The 26,988-nt window shown below is 41.0% G+C and overlaps 1 protein-coding gene across 3 annotated transcripts in view; it reads left to right on the top strand.

Annotated features, from left to right (window-relative positions):
* Positions 1–535: 535 nt before the first annotated feature.
* CNOT6 (CCR4-NOT transcription complex subunit 6) overlaps positions 536–26,988 on the top strand; it is a 55,044-nt gene continuing 28,591 nt past the window's right edge. The window contains exons 1-3 of one of the 3 annotated variants that reach the window (XM_088798556.1): positions 536–672; positions 1,521–1,626; positions 19,368–19,481. In XM_088798556.1, the coding sequence (XP_088654682.1) occupies positions 19,370–19,481 (112 nt within the window). In that variant the 5' untranslated portion in view covers positions 536–672; positions 1,521–1,626; positions 19,368–19,369. Of the gene's footprint in view, positions 673–1,520; positions 1,627–19,367; positions 19,482–26,988 lie in introns of those variants that run through there. The other 2 variants (XM_088798555.1, XM_088798557.1) reach the window with 2 other exon arrangements.

Below are 26,988 nucleotides of genomic sequence, written 5' to 3' on the forward strand. Positions count from 1 at the left end.
CAAAAGTGAACAGCCCGAGACAAATAAAAGAGAGCTGGATGAAAAACAGAGCAGCCGTTAAAAAGAGGAAAAAAGAGAAGTGACGGGCAGGACAGGAATGAGGAGAGCGGGAAGAGGAGCGGGAGGGAGGGCTGGGAGCGCGCCGGGCCGGACCACCGTCCCCAAGGGCGGGGGTGGAGGGGCGGGGCCTGGGGCAGCGCGTGCAGGGAGCTACTCCCCCCGGCGCCGAATGGTTGCGCCTGGTGGCGGCGGCCAATGGGCGGCCGGGATGTTGGAGAGGCGGCGGCGGTCGGGGCGCTCGCTGGCTGGGGGACGGCGGCCGCCGCCATGATGCTTGTTTGCTTTCAATGAAAGCGAGGGGGGCGCGGAGGAGGAGGCGGCGGCGTCGGTGGCGGCGGCGTCGGCGGCGCGGAGGCGAAGGCGGCGGCGGGCACAGCGAGGAGGGCGAGGCCGGGGCCCGAGAGGGCGGGAGGGCATAGTGGCGGCCGGTCGGGGCAGCTGAGACGGGCGGCTGAGGCGGTGGCGCTCGGAGGGGGAACAAAGAGCGGCGGCCGAGGCGGCGGCGGCGCTGCGGCAGCGGGCGGGACTGGTATGGTGGTTCCACAGGTCAGACCCCGCTGCACTCACAGGGAGGAGGCGGCAGCGGCGGCGGAGGTCGGCGCACCCCGAGAGGTGAGCGAGATGGCCCGCGCCCGCCGGGCAGCTCCCGCGCTGGCTGTTCACGGGTCCCGCTCGGTCGTGCCCCTGGGGCACGCGGGGAGCGGGTAACTTGAGCTTGGCGAGCGGCGGGCCCGCAGCTGGGCTGAATTGGCGGCTGTTGAGGCCCCCAAGATACGTTGCGATCACGCCGCGCCGGGAGTCGCTCCCCCACGCCCAAGCCGGGGGTGGGGGGCGTTGATTGACGGCGGGCGCGGCGGCGCGCAGGGGCGGGGCGGGGGCGTGCTGGCCCTCGGACCCCGGCTCGTATTCCCGGGAGGTGGCGAGTCGGTGTCCGAGACTCCCGGCCGGGATGGGTGGCAACTTTGGAAGAGTGGCTGTGGGATTGCGCGCTGCGGAGTGTGGAACCTCGCAAAGCGGGAAACCGACTGTTTACCCCCTCCCCCCAAAGTGTTTGCAATTCAGTTTAACGCAGATTTTGGGGGAGTGGGTGGGAATGACATGGTTAAAGAATCACTTAGCACCGAATGAAAAGATTTATGGTATTGCTAAGGTAAGGACTCGGAGTAGTTCTAGAGACTTGAAGCAGTTTTCTCCAGTAACCGGAATTCGTTCTCTCTGTCTCTTTCCCTCTCTCCCTCTCTCCTCACAATACGAAAACTTTTTTCTTTAACTGTTTTCCTCCACCTTCCCCAAAGAGCCTGCTAACTAATGCTGCTAACCTTTTTATTTAACTGTTACTGCAAATGACAACATTGTGAATGGTCATCTTGCTGGACCGTCCTGGATTTGTTATTGTGTTAAGCTGACATTGTTTCAATAATCTGCTTGAATTTGAGTTCCCATATTTACCTGTTTTCCAGGTGGATTGTCCTATTAGTGCTACTGCGGAATCTTCTTGCTTCCTTGTTTCTGGGAATTTAATTTTGGAGAGAAGAGAATTTTGGAGAGGAAGTGAAAAATAAAATGGCATGTAATAACACTTTGTGTTTTTCACGATATACTGACTGGGATTTACCATTTCCAAACCAGTTTTGTAGGCTGTAGGAGCTGATACAGCTGTTGGTCAAGGTTTTGAAGACTTTTTTTTTTGGTAATTGCTGTCAGCAGTTGTCATTGTCTTTAGAATGTTATGACTTTTAGAATAAAAATTGCTTAATATTTTTAGACCAGTGATCTAGTCCAGTCGACTTGCTTTAAACAAAATATTTGAGTAGGTGCTGATGAGGAAAGACCTAGGAGGTTAAAGTGACTGGACTAAACACACTACAATTAAGAGGGACCAGGTTGTGTATGAATGTGAGAGCAAATGAGAATGTGATGTAATTGCTGGAGAGTATAGTTCTTTGGGGAGGGCAGAGGGTGTTTTAATGGATTGAAGTTATTTGAGGTAGTTGAGTCTGGTCAGTTCTCAGTAGGTGAACATGACAGTGAAATGGTCAAAAACGATGTGACAAAAGTGTCTTGATCAGTGGTGTGGTGTAAATGAAGAAGCCCTTTTAAATGTCTGTTTGATTTTGTAGGTATCTTCAGGTTTCTTAAATCTTGGGGGCAGAGTAATGTTATTGGGAAATTTCAGACTAGTTTCTTTTAAAGAGATGAGGGTGGTTATAGAACTCGATCCTGACAACAAATAAAGGTGTTGTAGAAATCTGCCTCCTCTACCTGTAGTTTATAAATATGCGCTTTGGTTAATACTTAGGCATCGTGCTATACCCATATTAGCCTTATTATATTCTTTAAAGCACACACCTTTTTCATATAATGCAACAGGAAGGGTTAAGACATGTAACGCAAACTGAAATAAAGCCCAAGGACTGCTCACAGCTGAGCGTGAGGGCGCCGACATCTTCAGCACACTTGTACTTTTTCCATGTGCAAGGCACACTGGGGAAAGCTCTGCTTTTAAAGTGTTTATCACTTTGGAAAAGTCTAAATAGGCTCAGCTAAGAACATACTCTAATGGAGAAAAGAAAGACTTGGATTTGTGGGTATGTAATGCTATTAATTACACTTTGGTTGTGGTTGGAACTTAATGTTATCATCTTGGGAAAGTTCCAATTTTAATTTTCAAATCCTTAGCTTCCACAAAATCTTTTATCCATGTACTTTTTTCTTTCATCTTAACTGCTGCTCATTTTAGGAAGGTAGCCATTTTACGACAGTGTGATTAACAAAACACTATGTATGTGAAATTAAGAAATGCTGAATAAATTAAACTAAAACTTACTGTGTGCATAGCCTGTGTGTATTAGAGTACAAAGAAATGCACTATATTTTGGTATTTGAAGTAGTGATTAAGGAGAAGGTCGTTTGCATCTAAGACAGAGACTCATTTAGGCTGCCTTAATCTTACTCCCTCATCTCTTTATATTTTCTTGATAACTTAAGTTACATATCGAGGAATAGTTATGCTGGACCCTGAGAATTCAAAAATGAATAATACTCAAGTTTCTCCCTTGGTGTAGTTTATAGGCTTAGTAGGTGTACCAAGTTCTGTGGGAGACTAGAAGAGAAAATGGTTGAATTTGTGGAAGGTGTGGAAGCAGTTTACAGAAAGTAACAGAGAAAAGGTGTTTGTCCAACTGGAGAGAGGGGGTCATTTCAAACAGAAGGAACCATGGGTGCACTGAGGTGCCAAGTGTTGGGGTGAGGTCAATGGTGAGATGTTACTGGAATGGGGAGACTGACTAGAGATGAACCTGCAAAAAAGTATGTCTGGCCTAGATTTTGAAAGACTCTGCTTGTTAAGCTAAAAGTGAGGTTTATATCTTTATCTTATAGAGGAGGGAGCCAAAATATTTTTAGTGGGGGCATAAGGTGATTTAAAGATCACTGTCATCAGTGTGGAGGATTGAGCAGAGGCCCTACGTATAAAAGTCACATTTGAGATAGTGTGGAGTGAGTGGTTCTGAATCTATTTTTAACTTGGATATATCGTGTCTTGTGTCTGATCCCTTTTATATTGGGCTTGAGTGCTCTGCCCAATTGCTTTGTAATACGGAGTAATTTAAAATAGAAATGCCAGGATGTTTTGGAAGAAGTTAAAGGAGTCAAAACAATGAAACCCATGAAATCGTACATGTGAAAGTTTCTTTGTGTTAAGCTTAGGCAGACTGTGGAACTTAAAGTGGAAAAATCAACCCTCTGCTCACCAGAAGCAAGAGCCACCAAGCTGAAAGGTTATGATGACCCTGATGGTCTGTTGAGATACGGGTTATAAACATTTCATGAACTTTGGGGGGAAGGCAGTTTTCTCTCCAGTAGCGTACTGGTTACAATACTGAAATTTTCTTAAAGGCTAAGCACTCGGTAGTCAGTTCTGCTGTAAGGCAGCATGTGGGTTCCTAAAAATCATGGTCTGTAAAATTGCAGTAAAAAGTCAGTGACTTATTTGTAAAAAAGGAACCTGACAAAAATGGCAGCACAGTTTTACACGTTAAATGGTTAAACAATATGTAAATGCTACAATGTGTAGAATTTTCCTTGAAAAAGACCTGGTTTGCTTGTGGAAATGGGCATAAGAAGGGTTGCTCCTTGTGAGTTAAATTGTGAAGTGGTGGAAGATTTACCTGAACTCAGAGGGAATGTTATAATAACACCAGATGTGGGTGAATGTGTCTCATAACATGCAGAACTGATGTAGCCTGCTAGGTGTTTGAGGGGAGTGTGTGTGTGTGTGTGTGTGTGTGTGTGTGGTATGTTTCCACACAGCTCCATTCATTGGGGTACAGTGTTTTACCTTCATCCAGTGTTTTTCACAGATAATTACACATAAGCAATTGGGAATTTTGAGTTATGCTCAAATCCCCAAATTTGTCAATCACATTGGAACAAATCCACATTTTCAGCACAACTGATAAAGCAGACCTGATTGTACTTGAATACAGCACTTTGAAATAGTGCTGTAAACCTCACTTCCAAAAGTCCTCGCACACCCATGTGTCAGGCACCATGTATAGATTTGCTGTCCTTATGGGGCTCGTGGTCTTTGTCCCATGTGGGTTTAGAGTGGTGTAGAGCAAGTCCAATGAAGCAGTAAAGCCCTCGTCAGGTTATGTAGTGATGAGGAATATATGGAGCATTTGGGGCATGCTAAGGAAAGGGCAGCTAACTGCTTGGGAAACGAGGGAGTCGTCTCAGAGGTCCTTGAGCTGACTTTTGAAGGGTGAGCAGGTTGTCAGGCTGAGTAGGGCATTACGAGGAGAAGGAACAGCATGTGCAAAGTCATGTTACGTACAACTTGGGGTATAAAACAGGACGCAAGGATGTGAGGAACAGAGGGGTGGCCAGAAACAGTTTGTGAATAGTCTTAGGCTTGCTCTTAAAATGTTGGGACTTCCATCTACATATAATGGGGATCCGTTGAGTGTTTAGGAGACACGCAGGGGTCAGGAAACGGGTCAGAATTCACTCGAGTCCTTGTGAGAGGTCAAGGACATCAGCATAAGCGCTGGAAAAGCATAGGATAAATATGAAAGATACCACCAGCTCTAAAAATAAGAAGGAGCTGAGTATGATTCAGAAGTTCTTTAGCTTGGGGAACTATTGGTATGATTTAACCTGGATAAAAGAGGATCAAGAGCAGATTTGGACAAGGAAAGTGGAAAACTGATTTTGATTCTAAGTTTGACATATCTGTCGGATATTTTGGTGGGTGTGTCTGATGAGTGTCGACCAGAGAGTGGTTGGGGGAGTTATACATTTGGTCATTACGTAGTTGGCTTTGGATTTAGGAGATCACTCGGGAAGAGTGTGAACAAATGCTTTTTTACCATTTTGGGGGAGATGGATCCCCACTTGAGAATCACTTGAGAATTCTGGATCCAGTTGAAGAGAAGTATGCACACAAGTGTGAAACTTACTCATGGACCACAGGTTAATTTAAGAAGCAGAGAGGACTGAGGGGGCACCCGTAGGAACAGCCAGCCTTTAGTTTCAGACAGGATGGCAGTAAAGAGGTGGGAGAAAGGGAGAGAGCAACGTGGCGAAGGTGCTAAGGGAGGGAGGTAAGAGCGCTCAGAAGGAGGGAGTTTTCAGTGGTGACAGAGTTTTCAGGTGCTCAGGTTTAGGGGAGGATGAGCTGGGAGAATGGATTGAGAGGGCAGTTAGGTGAATATGAGCATAGCACATTTTTCTGGGACGAGAGAAGTAGACGTCAGGTTGTAGTTTGGGCTGGGAGCAATGGGGAGGTTAAAATGAAAAAGGTGGTAGACTGCTGTTTGGAAATGTTTAAAGGGGAAGAGAAGGAAAAGGGGTAATAGTTTAAAGAGGAGACAACAGGGTCCAGAGAAGGTAGGCACCTACTATGTTAGTTTTCAGCCCTTCTGTTTGCTGTAAGTCCAAAACTTAGGAATAAATTCCTAATATATATTATATGTATACTTTATACTTTTCCCTGATATGTTGGTTGAAATTATTCACTTTTTATTTGGTCACGTAAAATTATTTGTGGAATTTCATGTGACTTCAAAAACAGTAAATTCTTCATTGCTGGAGGTAGAGATTATCTCATGTAAAATCACCTTGTTAGAACTTTGCCTTTAGTTACTAGAAGACTAAAATCTACTTTTTCATGTTCCCTGTGCTAGGTTTTACTTGCATTGTTCTCAACAGCCCAAAGTTCAGTTAAATATTTGATACAGTTTAAATGTAGAACACAGCAGCAAAGACAGAATGTCAGGCATAGTAATTTCCAGAGTATTTGCTACAAATATATATGCAAAAAGTAAACATGTGGTGATGTAACAAAACAAAAATTAAGCAATGGTCTTTGTATCCAGAAAAAGTATTACTGGTGAATCTCTAGATACATCGAGAGGCTACATATAGATTATTTTACACTAGGCAGATTTTGTGTGAGGGGTGTGGGGAGATAGACTAAAGAAGATAGTAGGAGTCCCTGCTAATTAAAGACGAAACAGAAATGAATGATTTATTAAAATTAAGTCAGAATACTTGCACTCAGCTCTTTGGAGAACAAAATCTTTTCTTCCCTAAGGATTGTGTGTAGTTGTATGTAAACATTGCAGGATCATAAGCAGTATCTGATGAAGCTCACTGCCATGTTTTAGATTAATAGCTTCCTTTACACATTTGCACCTAAAATTGTTGAAAGTAAAATTATAGTTTTTTGGGGACATCTAAAGAATTGTCATTTGGTTTCTAATTTTAGGGAAACTTACAGAAACTCAGACTTAGTCACAGATAGTCACAGAAAAAAAAATAACTTTGTAGAATGCTAATGATGTGATAGGCACTACATTACATCATTATTTCATTTAATCCTGACCCCAAAATTGTAAGGTAAATATCATTTTATAACTGAGGAAACTTTAGCCTTTTTTTGACTCTGGTTTGTGTTCTTAATGACACTGTACTCCCTCCTCTTCCCTCCCGACACACACACATCGTGCTGTGACTTGGAATGGACCTCGATAGAGATTTGATGATACAGGGAGACCCAGTTGTTGCCACACATTTATAACCACTTGCAATAGTCTCTGACCATGTCGACATAATAGAGGTAGAATCTTAATACTTCTGATTCTCTTTTTGGTTATGGATCAAAAGCCATAAGTCCATGTAGGAATACTGCTCTTGCTGGTCCAAAATCCAGTGTTAAAGCATCTCACTACTTTAGGAAAAGGCAGTCACTTGCACACCTGCCGTCAGAAAGCCTTGCAAAGCAAAGCTCTTGAATACATTTGCTGTCGATGTCTTTCCAAATCTGAAACCTCACTCAGTAGCTTTCAAGCAGTATTCTAGTGTTTTTAAAGGCTTCTCGGTCATTTGTAAGCTCAGCATTTCATGAATTTCTTGGTTTTAGGGGGAAAAGGGACTAATGCATCAAAACTAGTATGTACCAATCTCCCAAGTGATTGCACACATGAATTAGCAACGAGAATAAATGTTGAATCCCTCAAAAGGCCGAAATTCCCACTAGATAGTGGTAGCAAGAATATGATTCATTGTGAGATGGAGGAGCAAATAGATTATGGAAAATCTGGCCAAACAAAAAGAAATGAAAAGCTTTCTGTTGGCCGTCATTTGGTGTTGAAGCTGCAAATAATGTGGTTGTTGCTTGTGTCCTGCGAAGGAGCAGGTTTAGGACCCATGGCCTCCCTGACCGTTCTGATCTTGGGAGGTTTCACCACACAAATCACGGTTTTGACTTCATACCCTGCATGTTAGTGGGCGCTCAGCTTTGCTGATTCGATCACAAATCTTGTTTGTGTGTGTGTGTGTGTGTGTGTGTGGTTTTCTCTCTGCTTTATATTTGACCTAAAATATAGAAATTAAAATTTCTAAGCTAATATTCGTATTTACTTTGAGGTGGAATTTGTGGATGACCTATACTTGGTGTACCTTTATGGTTGTCTTGAGTTACTGGGTTGAATGAAATTTGAGCATTTTGGAACTTCAGAATTGTGGTTGTTGCAGTATACCATGTGCTTTCTTCCGACTGTTTTATATTCATTCATGTCATTGGGTGCAGACACATGGTAGGGACTGCACTGAATAGCAGTCTAATAATAAACAGTTAGGGGTTGTCCGTTATGGGCTGGGCATGGTGGGTGCAGATGGGTGTGCCAGTCTTTCCTTTTTAGCACTTGTGTTGACTGCTACATCTGCTATTCAGCTTTGTTTGGAGGAATATTTTACTATAATCTAAAAATCTGTTTTTGCAGTGGTCTTATTGATTGGAAATTTTAGTTAAACCAATTTGGACTGAAACTTATTTTTGTACTACTTGAAAAAAGGATTTAAGGAAATTGTGTATGAGATTTTTTGGGGGAGGGGCAAGTGGCTACCTTAAGAAACCTTAAGTTGTTAGAAATATTACTAAGATGTTATTTGCCTTTTTCATTCTTATTCTCTTATTAGTGTATAGTAGTTTTCCAGAGGCTAACAATGTGTAATATCTGATCAGAATGAATTCAGAGCAGATATGCAAATACAGTTGTCTTCTAGTCTGTCAGACATTAAAGAGATTTGCAAAAATGTAAGACTATGTCACTGCGCTCATGAAATTTTACTTTGTTTTTCAAAATAGTTACTTTTCATAAAAATGTTTAACATGCGATAGATTTATTTAATGGGTTAACAAATATTTTTAAATTTCTTATTTCTAATTTCTACTATGATATCGATAGACATACCCCCAGAAGTGAAAGCTCTTTGAGGTGCTCGTTAATTTTTGAGTGTATAAGGGCCCTGAGATGATAGTTTGAAGTCTGGCTGTCTTAGAATGTTAGGCAGAGTTGGGGAGAGTACAGGTGGAGAATAGCTTGGAAAAGATGATACATCTCAGGAGGAGACGAGGGCTCGTGGCCTCAGCCGCTTAATTTTGGGAGAATGAACATGAAATCTTGGTTTTATCAATAACAGGATCCTAGAGGGTTGTGTAGTAGACTACAGCTTTGCAGCGAGATTGTCCCACATTCAAATCCCAGCTCTACTACTTCCTAGGTCTCAGTTTCCCCACCTGAAATAAAATGAGGATAGCATCTACCTCATGGCTTGCTATGAGAATTAAATTGAGCTAATCAGGTAAATTATTACGTAGTGGTTGAAAGCACAGACTTTTGGATCAGACTTGGATTCAAATCACAGTTCTGGCGCTAGTATCTCTGTGACCTCGGGCAAGTTACTCATTACTCAATCTCTGGACCTCTCTTTCTTTCTATAAGGCGAATAATAGCATTTACTTGCGGGAGTCCTGTGGGTTCAAATGAGGTTAAGGCCTGTAAAGGGCCCCATAGGCCTGCCAGGTGGTGGGTGCTCCCCTGTCACAGGCTAGGCAGGGAGGGACACAGGCTAGCGGTTCCCTTATGTCTTTGAGGGTTGTCACTACGATGGTGTTTATACAGTTTAACCTTTAAGTTTGTCCCTTGTTTTGTATCCCAGGCTATCCTGGGACCCGTATTCTCAGTCTTTCGTCACTAAGGTCCTTTCTGTCTGGTTTCTCTAGATCAGGGGTGTCCAAACTTTTTTCAACGTTTTTCACCAAGGGCCATATGCAGTAAAATACACAAACAGCTGGGCCACTCACTCCAGGTGAAGTACGTATCGCCTCACCTGGTTTATTTAAGTAAATAAATATATTTTTGGAATTTGCTGCAGGCCAATTAAAAATGGATTGCGGGCCGCAGTTGGCCTGCGGGCAGCAGTTTGGACACCCCTGCTCTAGATTTTGCCTTCAAGATTAGACGCCTAGTTATTAGTTTTTATTTCTGGTACGACCAGCACTGCTTTTGTTAGTACCGTGTTTCTCTGAGAATAAGACTGGGTCTTATATTAATTTTTGCTCCAAAAGACGCATTAGGGCATATTTTCATGGGATGTCTTATGTTTTCATGTACAACAATCTACATTTATTCAAATACAGTCATGTCATCTTCTGGAACATCGTCATCACGTACTAAATGCGTCCGTCTGGCTGATGATCTTAACTGGGGCTGATTTTCAGGGTAGGTCCTATTTTGGGGGGAAACATGGTACACTTGTTTCTTACAAAATGTTTACTTTTTTTTACTATCACAGCTTCTCCCCTTGAGTTGTTATAACTATTCACTGAATACCAAGCTCTGAAGATGTAAAAATATGTAAAATAAAAGTGCAAGGCGCCTATGTTAGAGTAGGTGAGATATGTATAAAAAATTAAGGTGGGGTTAAAGAATGTAACAGAGGAAATTATCTTCAAGGTTCAGAATAACTCAAAGCAGGGAAAGATAAACTCTGTTGGGTGGGATAGGGAAGCAAAGACCTTTTTGATTAAGTTGGATATTTGAGTTGGCATTTGAAGGATGACCAGAGTCTCTAAGGTTTGGGGGGAGGGCAAAGTCAGACATTTCAGGCAGAAGCCGTGGCTGAGGGTGAGTGGGAACCTAGGGAGCAGATGTGGGGACTGGAGAGGCACCAAGGGCAGGTTATAAATACACCTTATTTGTTTTGTAAAAGAGCCCAGGTTTCCTCTGTTCAGTTAGTTCCCATATCTGAGCTGCTTTTGTGTCAGCTGCAGTGTTAGATTTCAGGGGTACACAGGTGAAGGGGATGTGGGATTTTTAGTTCCATGAGGTAAGGAGCTGTGTTTTTAGGAGATCACTGTGGACAGAATCTGGGATGCTTCAGAGTGGGGAAGAGTAGAAAAGAGAACATGGGTCTGAGGCTGTGGGCGTGGGTCAGGTGAGAGCTCAGGGAACGAAGGCAGAGTCGGGGAGAGAGATCTGGAAGGTAAAGTGGCAGAGTCTGCCCTGGGAAGTGGAGTGGAGATCATAGGAGAGGCAGGTTTGAAGACCAAGATGAGTTTCACTGTTTAGTAAGATGTTTCTAATACCTTGTTTCTTTTACTTTACTAGCTTTTTATTCTATCCCTCCTGAGCAGTTCAAATACCTTGCTTTGAGAGATTGTAATGAGTTGTAGGATATCTGCCATTGTATCATTATCTATTGTAATAGGAGCCTTGAAATCCCCAAATCCACAGTTAGGATTCAAGTTTGCAGAGGTTTTTATTCTTGTTTGTTTTGCCACAAGGGCACTAGTGATAGACATTTTGCCACTAAGGACAGCTCCTAAGTGACGTTTATCATCCATATAAACTTTTTAACTGGCCAATTGTGGGGATAGAGAGAAGAAAACAAATGTGATGATATTGAGAGTCAGGATGATTTGAGTTTTAAGTGAGATGTAGAAGTATCTTAACTGCATTGAGGCTATAAAAAATACTTAGGGACTGTAGTGCAAGCGAGCCAAGGAAGCATGTTTCAGATGTATTGAATTGCTTTAGGATTTTTCTTGCTTTTTCTTCTATGAAAACCTGGTTCTGGGTCATGAAGGAAAAGAGTGTTTAGACCCGTTCATTACTGTAATGTGCAAGGACTGGCACAAGACACTGGGAGATACAGACTTGGGGGGTGGAGGGGTGGATAGGTGCTGTAGTAAGTGTCTGATGTGCAGGGGGCCGGGGGTGTGAGCTTGGGGCTTTGGAGGGCTGTAGAGGCTCTTGGGGGACGTGAGTTAACTTGAAGGGCCAGGAGGAATTTAGGGTGCAGGTTGTCTTTGGTGAAGGCATTAGCACATATTGAAAGACTATGTCTTAGAAGTAGGTTTGCACTAATTAATTTAGGACTTTATAGGGTGGCTGGAGCCATCTTAGGTTTTTAAGCAGGAGAGTGACACGAGCAGGCATTGATCAGGAAGATAGATGTAGAGGAAATCGTTTAATAGTTAAACCTGGAAATGAGGAGGGTCTACATTAATTTAAGTCACTTTGAAAATGGCGAAGACGGGTTAGAAATCCTGAAGATGTAAAAAATCAGTCAGATTTAGTGAAAAATTGGATAACACCTAGTGAAAAATTGGATTTGGGAGAAGTAAATTGGCACCAAGGTTAGTGTCACTGCGTTTTCATATATGCCCTGACTTGCCAGTCTGAGAGGAGCCTGGCCAGTCCAATGAAAGCGTCTTTCTTTTTTTTTTTTTTTTTAAGATTTTATTGGGGAAGGGGAACAGGACTTTATTGGGGAACAGTGTGTACTTCCAGGACTTCTTTTTTCCAAGTCAAGTTGTTGTCCTTTCAATCTTAGTTGTGGAGGGCGCAGCTCAGCTCCAGGTCCAGTTGCCCTTGCTAGTTTCAGGGGGCACAGCCCACCATCCCTTGCGGGAGTCAAACCGGCAACCTTGTGGTTGAGAGGACGCACTCCAACCAACTGAGCCATCTGGGAGCTCAGCGGCAGCTCAGCTCAAGGTGCTGTGTTCAACCTTAGTTGCAGGGGGTGGAGCCCACCATCCCTTGCGGGACTCGAGGAGTTGAACTGGCAACCTTGTGGTTGAGAGCCCACTGGCCCATGTGAGAATTGAACTGGCAGCCTTCGGAGTTAGGAGCATGGAGCTCTAACCGCCTGAGCCACCGGGCCAGCCCGAAAGTGTCTTTCTGCACACAGCTTTTGCGTCCCTCCCTCCCGCCATCCTTCCTTCCCTCTGCCCCACTTCTTTTTGTCTCTTTAATGTTTTCGAAAGAAGTAAAGCACAAAGAATGGAGGAGAAAATGTGAAAAGCATGTCAAGGAAGAGAGATGTTTAATTTAGCATTTTATCTTGTCAGTTGAGATTGGCTGTGACTCATCCTTATTTCCCTTGAAAAAAATCTGGCCGATAGAATTAAATTATTTAGCTTCAGAGTGCCTTTTAACAAGAAACATTTTTGTACATGACCAAAATAGCATGATTGCATAATTTTTCATTATTATTGTAAATATGAGCTAAATATGAAATGTTTCTCAAGCTGTCCACAAAATGTCCTTTATTGCTGATTTTTGGATCCTATGTAGGGACCGTTCGTTGCATCTGATTCTATCCCTTAATTCTCTTCCATGTAGACTAGTCCTGACACCAGCTGGTTGAAGGCAGACCAGTTCCCTGCAGAGCCCCGCGCTTTCCTTCTGTCTGCTTGCTTCTTTGTTGTCATCAGGCCCGTTCCTCTAGTTCTTATTTCAAGTTACGTGTTTATGGGTACTTCATACTCCCGCGCATCAGGAGACCCTCTGCCTGGACCTGCCCCAGGTAGCAGTTGGAAAGATGGATGAAGAAGGGAACAATTTATTTCTCCCTTAAACACTTTCCACCTTATGGTCAGAAACCCATCTGGGTGGTGGTGGTACCTTAGCATTAGCCAGTGCCAGTGATTCATCTAATGGTCGGAACCCAGTTTGTAACCTTTACTTAAAAGGGAATCAGTGGGAATTACAAAATGCTGTTACTTTTGTTGTTTTTAATTCTATCATTCTTCATTTGTTAGCTGTCACTCTTTTGTAAGGCAGCACTTTTCCTTCACCTGGGGCTGTTTGATTGCTCTGAAATATAGTGCCTGCTGAAAGGATAAATCCTTAAAGTTTTCTCTATAGTTACCAGTTTCCTTAGTTTAATAGCTGCCACAATTGTGGCTGATTTGTGCCCATGGCCTTCCCTTCCCCGCCCCTCTCTTTTCCTCCCTCCCCCTCAGCTCTCCCTTTCCCCACTCTGGCTTTCTTCTTCCCTTGATTATTGTGATCTTTTCCTCGGCTGCCAATCCATCTTTTTAGATCACTGCCAGCTCTGTTTTCTGCAGCACTAGATAATGGTCATGTTATCCATAAATTTTTACTGATTCATTGTATTTCATTTCCATTATAATTGATGCTTTTTGTTGAAATTGTCACAACTTTGGCCAGTGAGGACCCCTTCTAGTTGGCTCCTGTATCGTGTCACATCATGATGACCCCATTAGACTTAGCTTTTTGTCATTAAAGGATGTCCTAGGCTCATTTTATACAATTCCTGCCCCAGGCTTGTAATTGGCCGTTTTGCAAAGAACTTTATCCAAGTCAAGGATTAGGAGGTATTATTCCAGAGGTAACATTGCTTCTAGAACACTTCAGTGACTACTTAGAAACAAAAGTCTTGAGTTTATATTAATATTCTCAAGTCAGTTCTAGTGTTGGTGTTTTCATTTAATTTCCTTGATTTAGAAATGTTTTCTTACCCTGAAAATCTTAGTTCCTAACATCAACATAAGTATTTATTTGCTTAATTCCACAATGTGAATTAACTCAATATAGTACCAAGTAATTTATTTAACATTCTTTTCACAAGTGCATGATTTTCCATAGTATGGCTGTACAGTAACTGATGTAACGCTATGTTCCTATTGATGGTTGTTTAGTTGTTTGTATTTTTGGTCATAAATAATGCTAAATGAGTAATTATATAGAAAAAGTACATGGGTCGTATGTTTCCTTAGTAATTGCTTGTCTGAAAATGCCCTTTTGTTAGTCTTCACACTTGACCAGTTGTGTGAGTATAGAATATTTTTTAGTTGAGGTAAAATTTACATAAAATAGAATGTATGGACCTTAAATGTACAGTTTGAGTTTTGATGACTATATATCACTATAAACCACATCCCATTTAAGATATCAGATATGTTCATCACTCCCCATAAGGTGAATTACCACTACAGATCATATAAATGGAATCTCTTTGGGATCTTTTTCATTCAGGATAATTTGAGATAATGTGTATATGTGTACGTATATCAATAGTTCATTCATATTGCTAAGCAGTAGTCAGTTATGTGGTTATATCATAGCTTGATTATCCTTTCACTGTTGATGGACATTTGTTTTATATAAATGCCTTGTTGTGGACATACATTGTTATTTCTCTTGGGTAAATACCGAATGGTAGATTTGCTGAGATACAGGTTAGGTAATTACTGGCTGAGATATTATGCTAGTTATTTCTTTTCTTTTCTTTTTTCTTTCCTTAAAAACATGTTTGTTTAATTTTGCCTGTTTTTGTCTTTTGTGTTAGTAGGAATTACGTGTATACGTTCTTCTGTGACTTGCCTTTTTTGCCTCAACCTTGTTTTAGAGATTCTAATTTCAAATAATCATTTTCTTCCTATTAGGTCTACAGTCTACCTTTTTATCTCAGTTTGTCTTGTCCCATACTTCTTTATTTGTAGTTTTTATGAGTTTCATTTTAACTTCTTTAAGCATGAGAAGCCTTTTTGTGTAATTTTTTTCTTTTTTGTATAGTCGTGCTGTGTGTGTTGTGTTCAACATTGGGTGCTCTTTGTTGACTTGCTTTTTGTTCAGTTATGGTTTGGATGAGTTCTTAGGCAGCTCTGGGTTTCCTCAGAGACATTTTAAAGGTTAAGTACAGGTGGGCTGGGGAAGAAGCAGGCATACCTGTTGGCTGTGGCAATTATGGTTGGTAATTTCAGCACTGGTGTTTGAGATTACATATCCTTTTCCCATGGAGTGGATTCAGATATTTTTCCCCAATTTTGATTGAGCATAAATTTTATTTCCTGACAGAAAAAATAGACCAGAGGCTGTCATCCCCTTTCCTTATGCTCCTGTCTCCAGCTGCTCTTTTTTTCTACTTGTAGCCAGAGGATGGTTAAAATACATTTAATTTAAGGTCTGTAACTAGGGAACTATTACTCTATTTGGGGTTATGGGAGCGGGCGGTGTAACTTTTTTCACTGGGCCTTTGTGGATGTGTTCATTCCAGTCTGCTTCCTTAGTTCTCGTCTTACTTCTTTTCTCTTTACTGTAGATTCTGATAAATCCCTGTGAATCCTGTCACTGTCCTTTCACTGTGTTATATCCGTGTGTGTACACACACACACACACACACACACAGCGGTTCTGAAATTGTGGGATACAGACTATTGATTCCTACAGTTTTTCCCTGATCTAGACAGCAGTTTTTCGAAGTGTATGGTATGTAGTTAGGTCACCCTTAGTTTAAATGTTCCAGGATAGTCTTTTTATTCCTTGTGTTATGGTTTGTAATTCTGCTTTGCAACACTAACTTTCCCAGGATAATCATAGTTCCGTATTTTTAAGCCATTTCATAAAATGTTTAATTATAAAAGCATATCTCAATGCTGGTAAGTAATGTCCTATGTTTCTTTGAGGTAAGTAATTACTCTAAAGTAATGAAAACGGTTTCTCTGACATGTACATAGAACAAGGATGGAGTTTATGCTGCCAGCACCAGTAGTGATGTGTGGCACTGGAGTGAAGGAGCAGGAGATGGACTAGAGAGATACCTGCTGACTCTGGCCTAGCTATTTTAAAAAAGTTTCTTGTAATTCTCCTTGACAGTTTTCAAGTCTGTTTTGGAAACCCTTTATTCCTTTTTTGATAATCTGCAGTAACAAACTGTATTTTTTTAGAGAGCAAGATCTGCTTTGTTGATTTCAAAGCTTTGGGGGAAATCCTAAATCGAATGTATTCTTACATCCTTTTCTCTGTCTAGTCTCCAATGCTGTTTTGTCGGACATCCGGAAAAATGGGTGGGGTTGTGCTTCTCTTGCTGTTCCTCGAAAGAGCTTGACTGTCCAGTTTGTTACCATTTCTTTTATTCTGTCATCCCCCACCCTCCCACACTGCCTCATCCTCGGGGATTTGGGAAATAGAGAAGATCTCACTGCTTTCGAGGTTAGAGCAGTGACCTATCTCTTAAATTTTAAGACAGCCCATCTCATGTTCTGAAAAACAAAGAAAGGGAGTGGTTGGCTTCCAGGACAGAAATCCTGACCCTTGGATGGGATGAACCCAGGTCCAGGATCTGGTTTTCAGATTTCTTAGTTCCGTAACACCATTCTCTGAGGTGTGATCAAACTCTGGATATTGATTCAGCCTAACTAAGCTCACGTGAGATTGGTAAATCAGACTTCTGAACTTTCACTAAGAAGTCAAACTGATTAATAATTAATAGGACTGGAATACTAATCTCTGCTGGACAGAGCGATTTCTTACCATTATTAAATCCTGTTTGGAAAAGCCAGTGAAGATCTGGTAGTTTTCTAAATAGAACCTGGTCAGAATCATGGCATTTGGGTGATCTTAAGGGATGTTATTGAAGTCTGGTAGCCTTATGCAGCATTTTATATTCTCTCGGTTGTTACTGGTGTGTTTATATCGTTCCGAATGGGCACGTGCTTCACCGATTGTCTTCTAGACAGAACAGGAACAGTGCTTGACTGTCTAGCTCTCTGTGTTAGGGATTTTGTATCTGTCTATAAACTTCAGTCGTATTTCTGTTCTGAAGAAATTGGCATAAGAGTTTTTTAATCAATATTTAACAAAACAAGAAATAGATGTGCTATTTCTTGTGCAGATGATTCTCACCATTTGTATTCTTTTTTCAAGCAGCTTTTTAGGATGACTTACCTCCTGTGTTTTGACTGCATGGTCAAAGCCCATTTCTGTGTTTGAAAAATAACGTGACTTCCATCAGTTGGGAGGCAGCATAGCATAAAGAAAGTAACTTTAATATTTTGCCAGTTTTTTTGTTGTTGTGGGAAAGATATACATAACATAAAACTTACCATCTTAACCATCTTTAAGTGTAGTGCTCCGTGTTACTAAGTCCATTCACAGTGTTGTGCAGTCAACACCACCATTCACCGCTGTAACTTTCCTTGTAGAACCAAAACTAACCCAGGGGTGTCCAAACTGCGGCCTGCAGGCCAACTGCGGCCCAGAATCCATTGTTAATTGGCCCGCAGCAAATTCCAAAAATATGTTTAGTTTATTTAAATAAACCAGGTGAGGCAATGTACTTCACCTTGAGTGAGTAGCCCGGCTGTTTGTGTATTTTACCACATATGGCCCTTGGTGAAAACCGTTGAAAAAAGTTTGGACACCCCTGCTCTAACTCATTCAACACTAACTCTCCATGTCCCTCTCCCGCCCCTGGCAACCTCCATGCTGCTTTCTGTCTCTCTGCTTTTCACTATTCCCAGTACCTCATATAAATGGAATGATACAGTTTTTATCTTTTCGTGATTGGCTTATTTCACTTAAAAAGTAGGTTTAACTTTTCATTAGACACATTCAAAGCCTGATTCTGCTACTCCCAGCTTTGTAACACTGGTTAAATCTTTTTGGGCTTCAGGTTTCTCTTAGTAAAATGGAGTGAATTCCAATTCTGCGCGAAGAACTAGCAAAAGACTAAATCTAGAGAGAGATTAAGAGGAAACCCAAGAGAAAAGGTGCCCTGGAAGCCAAGTGAAATAAGTGCAGTATGTCTAGCAGGGAGTGGTCATCTGCGTCAAATATTGACCATAGGACACGTAAAAGGATGTCTGAAAAGTGACCTCGGATATTACAACGTGAGGTCACTGGTTTTCTTCTTGACAGGTTTTGGTGGAATGTTAAAAACATATACTGATTGACAGGTTTTGGTGGAATGTTAAAAACATATACTGATTTGAATGGGTTTAACTGGGAGAAGAGGACTAGGAGACGGTAGACAGGCTCTTCTGAGGATTTCTTGTTTGTAAAGAGAATGAGAGAAAATAGCGTGGTAGATGGAGGGGGAAATGGGATCGAGACTGTTTTTTAATAGAGGAAATAATGTATACTGAAGGTAAAGGGTCCAGCGTGGAGGGAAATATTGATGTTTGAGAAATTTGCCTAGTAATGTCCTTGAATAGGCAACGTCACGGGGTTGAATTAAGTGCCGAGAGGGCAGGCATTTTGTCCCTAGTAAGAGTATAGATGGGCGTAGGTCGGAGTTCATAGAAAGGCCTCATGTGATTTCTGTTTTCACGAGAAAATAGAAGAGAGGGAAGATAGAGGAGCGGGTGTTCGAGATTTGAAGAGAGAAGTCATGTAGGAGAAGGGACTAGGAGAATTTCGAGTATAATTTCTGGTGAGCGAAAAGAGTCCATCTGAGGTAAGTGGTTGCTAATGGCCCACTTAAAATTCACATGGTGGTAGGTTTTTCTCCAGCTGTGTTTAATTCAGCTGTGTGGATATTCAGAGTAGGTGGAGAGTTGGTTAAAGTGGGTTATGGTTCGTGCAAACCAATAAGGTGAAGTGAGACCGGTGCAAGAAGTTTGGGGAAATATGCAAGATAGTGAAGTTTCATTCCGCCTAAATATTTCAGAATGTGTTTATAAGGATTTTAAAAAACCACAAGAGAAATGAACAAAATAGTCCTGTATTTTTCAAATTTGTCTCATTCTCAGAAATGTTTTTTAACAATTAATTTGTTCAATCCTCCATTTCTCCAAGGAGCTGTTAGCTCTTTTCAGTGGGATATAGTATTTAGAGATCATAATATAGGTGTCTACTTTTTAAAAAGATGCTTTCAGTTATTTGATTCTTCATAATACTGATTGGTGTCTTTTCTTATTTCAATAGGCATGCCCAAAGAGAAATACGAGCCCCCTGACCCTCGGAGGATGTACACAATTATGTCTTCTGAGGAAGCAGCGAATGGAAAGAAATCACATTGGGCAGAGCTTGAAATAAGTGGTAAGACATGCAAGCATGAATTTATGGTATAGACATTAAGATAAGGTAGAAAATTACGTTTTCTAATGCCAGCTCATAAAAGAAGCAAGGTTGAGTTTTACCAATGCTAATTTATCTTAGAAGCAGGAAGGTCCAGTGGAAAGAATATGATTTGACTCTAAATTCAAAACCCATTCATTATTTATGCTCTCAATATCAGTGTCCTTTTATAAAATGGGGATAATATTGTCAAGGATGAAATGGAAATAACGTGAAGTGCCTAGAGCGCAAAGGTTTGTTCTGGTACTTAATTCTCTGATAAAGTAGGACTGAGCTTTTGTATTATCAAATTATAGATTTCCAATGGGGTGGGACATGCTTGTTCTACCATGTTTCCCTGAAAATAAGACTGGGTCTTATATTAAGGTTTGCTCCAAAAGACGCATTAGGGCTTATGTTCAGGGTATGTCCTCCTGAAAAATCATGCTAGGGCTTATTTTCCAGTTAAGTTTTATTTTGGGGGAAACACGGTAGTACAAGTTCTGGGATAGATTTGTTTCTCCTTCATTAGATTTTTTCAGTCTGAATTTCTGAGGACAGCCTTATTCAGAAACAAAAAATCTTATGAGTTTGAAGCAGTTCTCAAAATTCCCTCCTACCTTTAATGCAGTCTAGCATTTTTCAAGGTTTATATGACCCCCAGATCCACGGAGGATAGCCCCAACATCGCTGCCAGTGGGCATGCAGCCTTTTTAATACTTCAAAGGTGAAGGGACACTACTACTTCTGAAGGCAGCCAGTGCTAAAGAAGTTTTGTGTTTTGTTGGCCTAATATACCTATGCATGCCTTCCTGAAATAATACAGAGTAAGTTTTCTCTTCCTTCTGCCCTTGATTGATTTTTAATGTAATGGAGCAAGCATACTGAGCATGTGCTATGCATAAAACATTTTGCCAGCTGCTGTGTGGCAGGCGTATGGAAGATGTACAAGTGAAAAGGCACAGCCCCGTCATTCTGGAGCTGACAGCCTATTCGGGAGCAAGAAGAAGGGAGTGTACTAGTATAAATAACTCGTAGACAAGATATAACTGCCAGGTTAGGTAGAAAAAGGCTATACAGGAAGCAGAAAGGAAGTAATGACAATAATATTCCTGCCTTGTCAGCTCAAACTTTCTGGTTAACCTAATGAGTGAGTAAACCTACACTCCCCTGCAGCCTTACTAGATAGAGGTGGCTTCCCACATGGGCCTCCCGTTTTCCCTCTCTGGAGTTTTAGAGTGCTGGCCTTAGTTAAGTGAGTTCAGTCTCATAAAGTAGGTGTGGTAGGGAGTGAAATTTCTCTTCTCTTTCCCTTCTCCTGTTAATTTGACTTTCCGGGTCAGGGGAGCCCAAAGAGAAATCTGCTCTCATTTACCAGTTACCTTCAAAGCACAGGCAGTCCTTCCCACCTTGCCCTTTTAATTTCTGCAAGACTGGTATTTAACTATATTTTCTCTTTTCCAGCAGTTTTTGAATTACAGTTCTGTGCTTGTAGAGAAGTTTCCTCTTTCTTGCAACATCAGGATAAGTTCGAAAATACTCACTCACGCCAGTGAGATTTTAAGTCACTGTTTCTTCCCTGCTTGCTCTGAACTTTGGGAACCAATCTGTATAAAAGATGGGAAGGAAGAGGGGAGGTTCCTCTAGACCAGGGGTGTCCAAACTTTTTTCAACGTTTTTCACCAAGGGCCATATGCGGTAAAATACACAAACAGCCGGGCCACTCACTCGAGGTGAAGTACGTATTGCCTCACCTGGTTTATTTAAGTAAATAAATATATTTTTGGAATTTGCTGCAGGCCAATTAAAAATGGATTGCAGGCCGCAGTTGGCCCGCGGGCTGCAGTTTGGACACCCCTGCTCTAGAGCAACGATCTTAACAAATAGTCTGATCTCTACTAGTCGTAAAGGAGGAGAGACTGTGTCTGACTCGGTCTCTGCACCAGGACGTTGCAGTTAACAAAGCCACTATTGGGAACGTCCCTTCATTGTCTCAGTTGGTCCTTAATCTGTAAGCTCCTACGTGTAGAGATTGTCAAGGCCGAATCATTTCATACTGAGACCATTATTTTTTGCATATGCTGTGGCATCGGTTCCTTAAGACCCTTTGATACAAATTTTAGGGGGTCTGAGGTCATTGATCCTGGACCCGCAGTCACCTCCTGTGCTCCCTGGTCCAAGGGGGTGGATGCTCAGTTCCTTGTGCCATCTGCAGGTAAACAGATAAGCCAAGTGGCTTAATCATGTTACTTTTAAGAAAGCCTTTTTTATTGTAAAATGAAACATAAAGAAAACCACGCAGACAAATATGTTAATGAGTTATTATAAGGCCAGAAGCCTTGTAACCACTACCCAGGTCAAAAATTAGAAGCTTTGCACCTACCTCAGAATACCCTCCGTATGCCACAGACAGTCCCAACACCCATCCTGCTCCTCCAAGTAACCATTATCCTGACTTTCATAGTAGTCACTTCCTTTATTAGAGCTTTAACACCAGATTATGTATACCAGGCATTATAGTTTAGCCCCCCCCCTTTTTATTTGGTTTGTCTTAATTTACAGGTCCCCCTTCCTTTTTTTTTTTTTTTTTTTTACGATGTATCTTTTGAACCTGGAGGTTTTCCTGTCTGTTCCCTGCTGGCTGTCCTTTGCTAACTGATGATACTCTTGCAGTTCAGCATATTTCTCCCCCTCAGCATTTCCTGCACGTGCACAGCCGTGCAGAGGCTGAGTCAGACTCAGGTTTAAGGTCTTTGGCAGAACTGAAGGTGGTGCTGTGTAGGAGGTATTGTGCTTTAGCTTCAGGAGACAAATATGTCTGTGAATGCCTTCTTTTCTACTGATACTCAGTGCCCAGAGCCATTAATTCTTTGAGGGTTGCAAAATTGTGAGAGTCTAATTCTCTCCTTCCTTTTCCATTAGGTGAGCTGCATCTGTAAAGAGACACTTTCCCTCATTTACTAATCAATTACCCAATCTACTATTTACATAGGAAAGTCAGAAAAGAATGCTTGTTTCTTTTCTTTTATTTGCTAGTTTCCAGGACAAACCATTGTGTCTTTTGAGGGTGGCCAGTTGGGTTTTTTAAAGTACATTATTAAGTAGTATTTTTAAACACTTGCGTTTCAAACATATGTCATGAATTGTAATTATTACTCTTATTTTGATGCTTAAATTGTCCTGTTGTTGGCTAATGGGGGAGCTGCTTAAAATGATTTCTGAGTTCTCTGACAGAGCCCTAGTTGTCTTTAGTAGTTTCCTTGCTATCTGGTACGGCAAGTTTTTCTTGGCTCATCTAGTTTATTTCCTGCTTCAAAATTGGAATATGTCATTTTTTCCAAGAAATCTTTTTTTTTTAGTTGGAAATGCTATTTCAAAACCATATCTGTTGCTAGGGATACTCATTGCTACTGGGTTGGTCATTTTTTCTAGGTCTTCACTGGACAGAGCTGGGAAATACGTGTGGTCATATACATTTATGATGAAAAGATGTGATATACTTATAAATAATGTATGCATATTTGTATGATAAAGATATAAAAATGTTTGTATTGTTAAAATTAAAAATTTGATGAAAATATACTGATGCTTTCTATTCAAATTCAGAAAAACAGGGATTTTAGTTAACCTTTTTTTATAGTTACGTCTGTATTTCCTTTAATACTGAGAATCCTAGTTCTCAGAGACGTGGGATGATGGAATTAGAATATCCCATAATTACTTATTTGCTATATCCCACATTATACACATGACTGTCTTCAGAATAACAATACTGAAAATACTACCAATTTGAGTACTGAGAGAGGTCAAACTGTATACCACCCTGCTCCCCAGCATCAAATAGTTGTACTCTATCTGTATCATCAGAGTATGTATCAGTTACCTACTATCAGCTTTCCCATTTAACCTGCATAAACCCCTATTTAGACCTAGTTTTGCAAGTAACTATATTTAGTGTCTCCCACAGTTTGTCTGACCATTTTGGTTTTCTGGAAGCTTGTTGTCTAGCTGTTTCCTAAGAATGGGCTCATGGGAACAATATTCTCTGAGTTTCTTCCATGTTGCCACCTGTTTGTGCCCTTTATATTTGAAAGTCAGTTTGGTTAAATGTAAAACCCTTGCGTCCCATTCTTCCCTTAAGTATCTTGAGTATGTCATTCCAGTTTTGCTATAGGCTTGATGACAGTCTAGTTTTCTTTCCTTTATTGGTTATCTGCTATCTGCCTAGATGGTCAAAAGGAGTTTTTTCCCTGTAAAAAGCAGTAGTTTTACTAGAATATATATTGGTGTTCATTTTTCTACCTTGATAGTCTCAGGGATAGTATGTTCTTTCAATGGGTAGTTTGATTTTTTTTTTTTCTTTTAATTTCAAGAAAGTTTCCTTGGATTATAATTTTTAGTATTTGTTCAGATCCCTTGCTTCCCCCCCCCCCCAGAGGGATTTGTTCTCTGTATTTGCATATTCATCTGTTGAATACTTTTTAAAATCTTTTTAAAACTAAGGTATAACTTATAGTAAAATAAAATGCAGTAAAACTCACTCTTGTTGTATACAGTTCTTTTACAAATACACACAGTTGTGTAACTACTACCCAATTACAACATGGAGCTGTTTCATCACCCCAAAACTTCCCTGTACTCCTTTGTAGGCAGTCATTCCCCCCACTTCCAGTTCCTGCCAACCACTAATATTTTGATTTTTTTTTAATAGATAAGTTTTGTAGAGCAGTTTTAGAGTCACAGCAAATTTGACAGAAAGTACAGTGTGTGACCCTCCAGTGAACACCCCCACCAGAGTGCTGCATTTGTTACAACTGATGAACCCGTCTTTATGCATCATAGTCACTCAGGGTCCACAGTTTATCTTAGGGCTCACTCTTGGTGTCGTACATGCTGTGGGTTTAGACTATGATTCTGTAAATGCTGGATGACATGTATCCACCATTTACAGAATCATGCAGAATTTTCACTGCCCTAAAAATCCTCTGTGCTCAAGTCCACTTATTCCTCCTTCCTTCCCTCTGCACCCTGATCTTCTGCTGTCTCCATAGTTTTGCCTTTCCCAGAATGCCATATAGTTGGAATCATACAGTATCTGGTCTTTTCAGATTGGCTTCTTTTACTTAGTACTATGCATTTAAGTTCCTCCGTGTCTTATCATGACTTGACAGTCCATTTCTTTTTAGTGCTAAAAGATATTCCATTGTCTGGGGTGTAGCACAGTTTATTCATTCACCTACTGAAGGGCATCTTGGGCGATCCCAAGTTCTGGCAATTATGGGTAAAGCAGCTGTAAATGTCCATATGCAGATTTTGTGTGGATGTAAGTTTTTAGTTCCTTTGGGTAAATGCCAGGGAGCATGATCGCTGGATGGTATGCTGAGAGTATGTTTAGTTTTGCAAGAAACCGTCAAACCTCTTCCAAAGTGTCTGTACCATTTTGCGTCTCCACAGCAATGAGTGAGAGTTGCTTCTGCCCCACATCCTCTCCAGCCTGTGGTGGTGTCAGGGTTCTGGATTTGGGCCTTTCTAATAGGTGTGCATGTGGTGGCATTTCCCTGATGACATATGATTAAGGACTTCTTTTCAGATTCTTACTTGCTACCTCACCTTTTTTGGTGAGGTGTCTGTTCAGGTTTTTTGCCTATTTTTCAAATTGGGTTATTCATTTTCTTGTAGTGTTTTAAGAGTTCTATGTATATTTTGGATATGTCTTTGCAAATGTTTTCTACTAGTCTGTGGCTTGTCTTCTCATTCTCTTGACAGTGTTTTTCATAGAGCAGAAATTACTAATTTTAATAAAGCCCAGCTTATTCTTTCATGGATTGTGCTTTTTTGGTGTTTCATCTAAAAAGTCATTGCAAACCCTAATCATGTAGCCTTTTCTCCTGTTATCGTCTAGGAGTCCTATGGTTTTGTGTTTTCCATTTAGGTCTATGATCCATTTTGAATTAATTTTCATGAAGACAGTAAGGTATCTAGACTTTTTTTTTTTTTGCTTGTGGTTGTCCAATCCAGCGTTATTTGTTAAAAAGACTCTTGTTCATTGTATTGCCTTTGTTTCTCTGTCAAATATGACTTAACTGTTTTTATGTGGGTCTATTTCTGAATTCTGTGTTCTGTTCCATTGATCTATTTGTCTGTTTCATTTTTACCGAATTTTTCTAAATCTTATTTATGTTCTTTTAGTGGTTTTATCATTTTCTTAATACCTTTCAGCTTATTTTGAAATTGTATGTAATAATTTTTGGGGCGTGTTTGTGGTATCGTTTTGTTGTCTGTAGGGAGTTATTCTGATCCTTACACTATTTTTGATTATAGTGATTTCTTAAAATGTATAACTTTTATGGAATTTGACCTTATAACTTTTGTGTTGTGTTTTTTTGTTTTGTTTTTGTTTTTTAATTTCATTTTTTGAACTTTTAAAAGGTGTGATCAGGAAAGTTTTTCTAACTTCAGAGCTCTCCTGATTTTTGCAGAGTACGAGACTGGTTCTGTTCCCTTCCCTCCCCTCGTTTTTTTGTGTGTTTTTTTAAAACTTTTATTTAAGTGTGGTTTCCCAGGACCCATCAGCTCCAAGTCAACTAGTTGTTTCGGTGTAGTTGTGGGGGGCGCAGCCCACAGTGGCCCATGTGGGAATCTAACTGGCAACCTTGTTAAGAGCACAGCGCTCTAACCAATAGAGCTATCAGGCCGCCCTCCTCTCATTTTTATCTGCACCTTTTTTTCAACTTTTTTTCTTTTTTTTTTAAATCCCTTTCTTCTGCCTCTCCCCCATACTCCGGTTCAAGCTGTTGTTTTCAGTCTAGTTGTGTAGGACACAGCTCCCTGGCCCATGCTGGTATTATGAGCCTTGCTCGCCCTCCTGCTGTGGCAGTCGCGCTGCCTGCTGTAGCACTCAGCAGCCGACGGCAACCCAGCCCCTGGGAGAGCTGTTGTTCACAGTCTTAGCTGTAGAGGGCGCAGTTCACTGGCCCATGTGGGAATCGAACCAGCGACCTCGGCATTAGGAGCACAGTGCTCTAACCACCTGAGCTAGGGGGCTGGCCCTCTTTAATTTCTTTTAGAATTGTTTTGTAGTTTTTAATGCACGAGTCCTGTACATGTTTTGTCGTATTTACCCCTAAATATTTCATAATTTTGATGGTATTATAAATGTTGCCATTTTAAAATTTCTGGTTGTTTATTGCTAGGGTATAGAAATACAGTAGCTATTTTTGTATATCGATCTATCCCTACGACTTTTCTATAATATAAACTCACTTATTAGTAGCATCTCTATAGATTTTTCAGGGTTTTTACATGGGTGATGATGCCATTTGCAAATAAAGTTAGCTTTACTTCTGCCTTTCCAGTTTTTAACTTTTCTGTCTTACTGCACTGGCTAGAGCCTCCCTCCAGTGTACCCTCCAGTATAATGTTGAATGGGAGTGGTGAGAGCTCACGTTCTTGCCTTGTTTCTGATCTTAGGGAAAAAGCAGTCATTCTT

This window comes from Rhinolophus sinicus, chromosome 5 (genome assembly GCF_057876585.1).
Source record: "Rhinolophus sinicus isolate RSI-liver-muscle chromosome 5, RSI-T2T, whole genome shotgun sequence".
In the NCBI taxonomy this organism is placed as follows: Eukaryota; Metazoa; Chordata; class Mammalia; order Chiroptera; family Rhinolophidae; genus Rhinolophus; species Rhinolophus sinicus.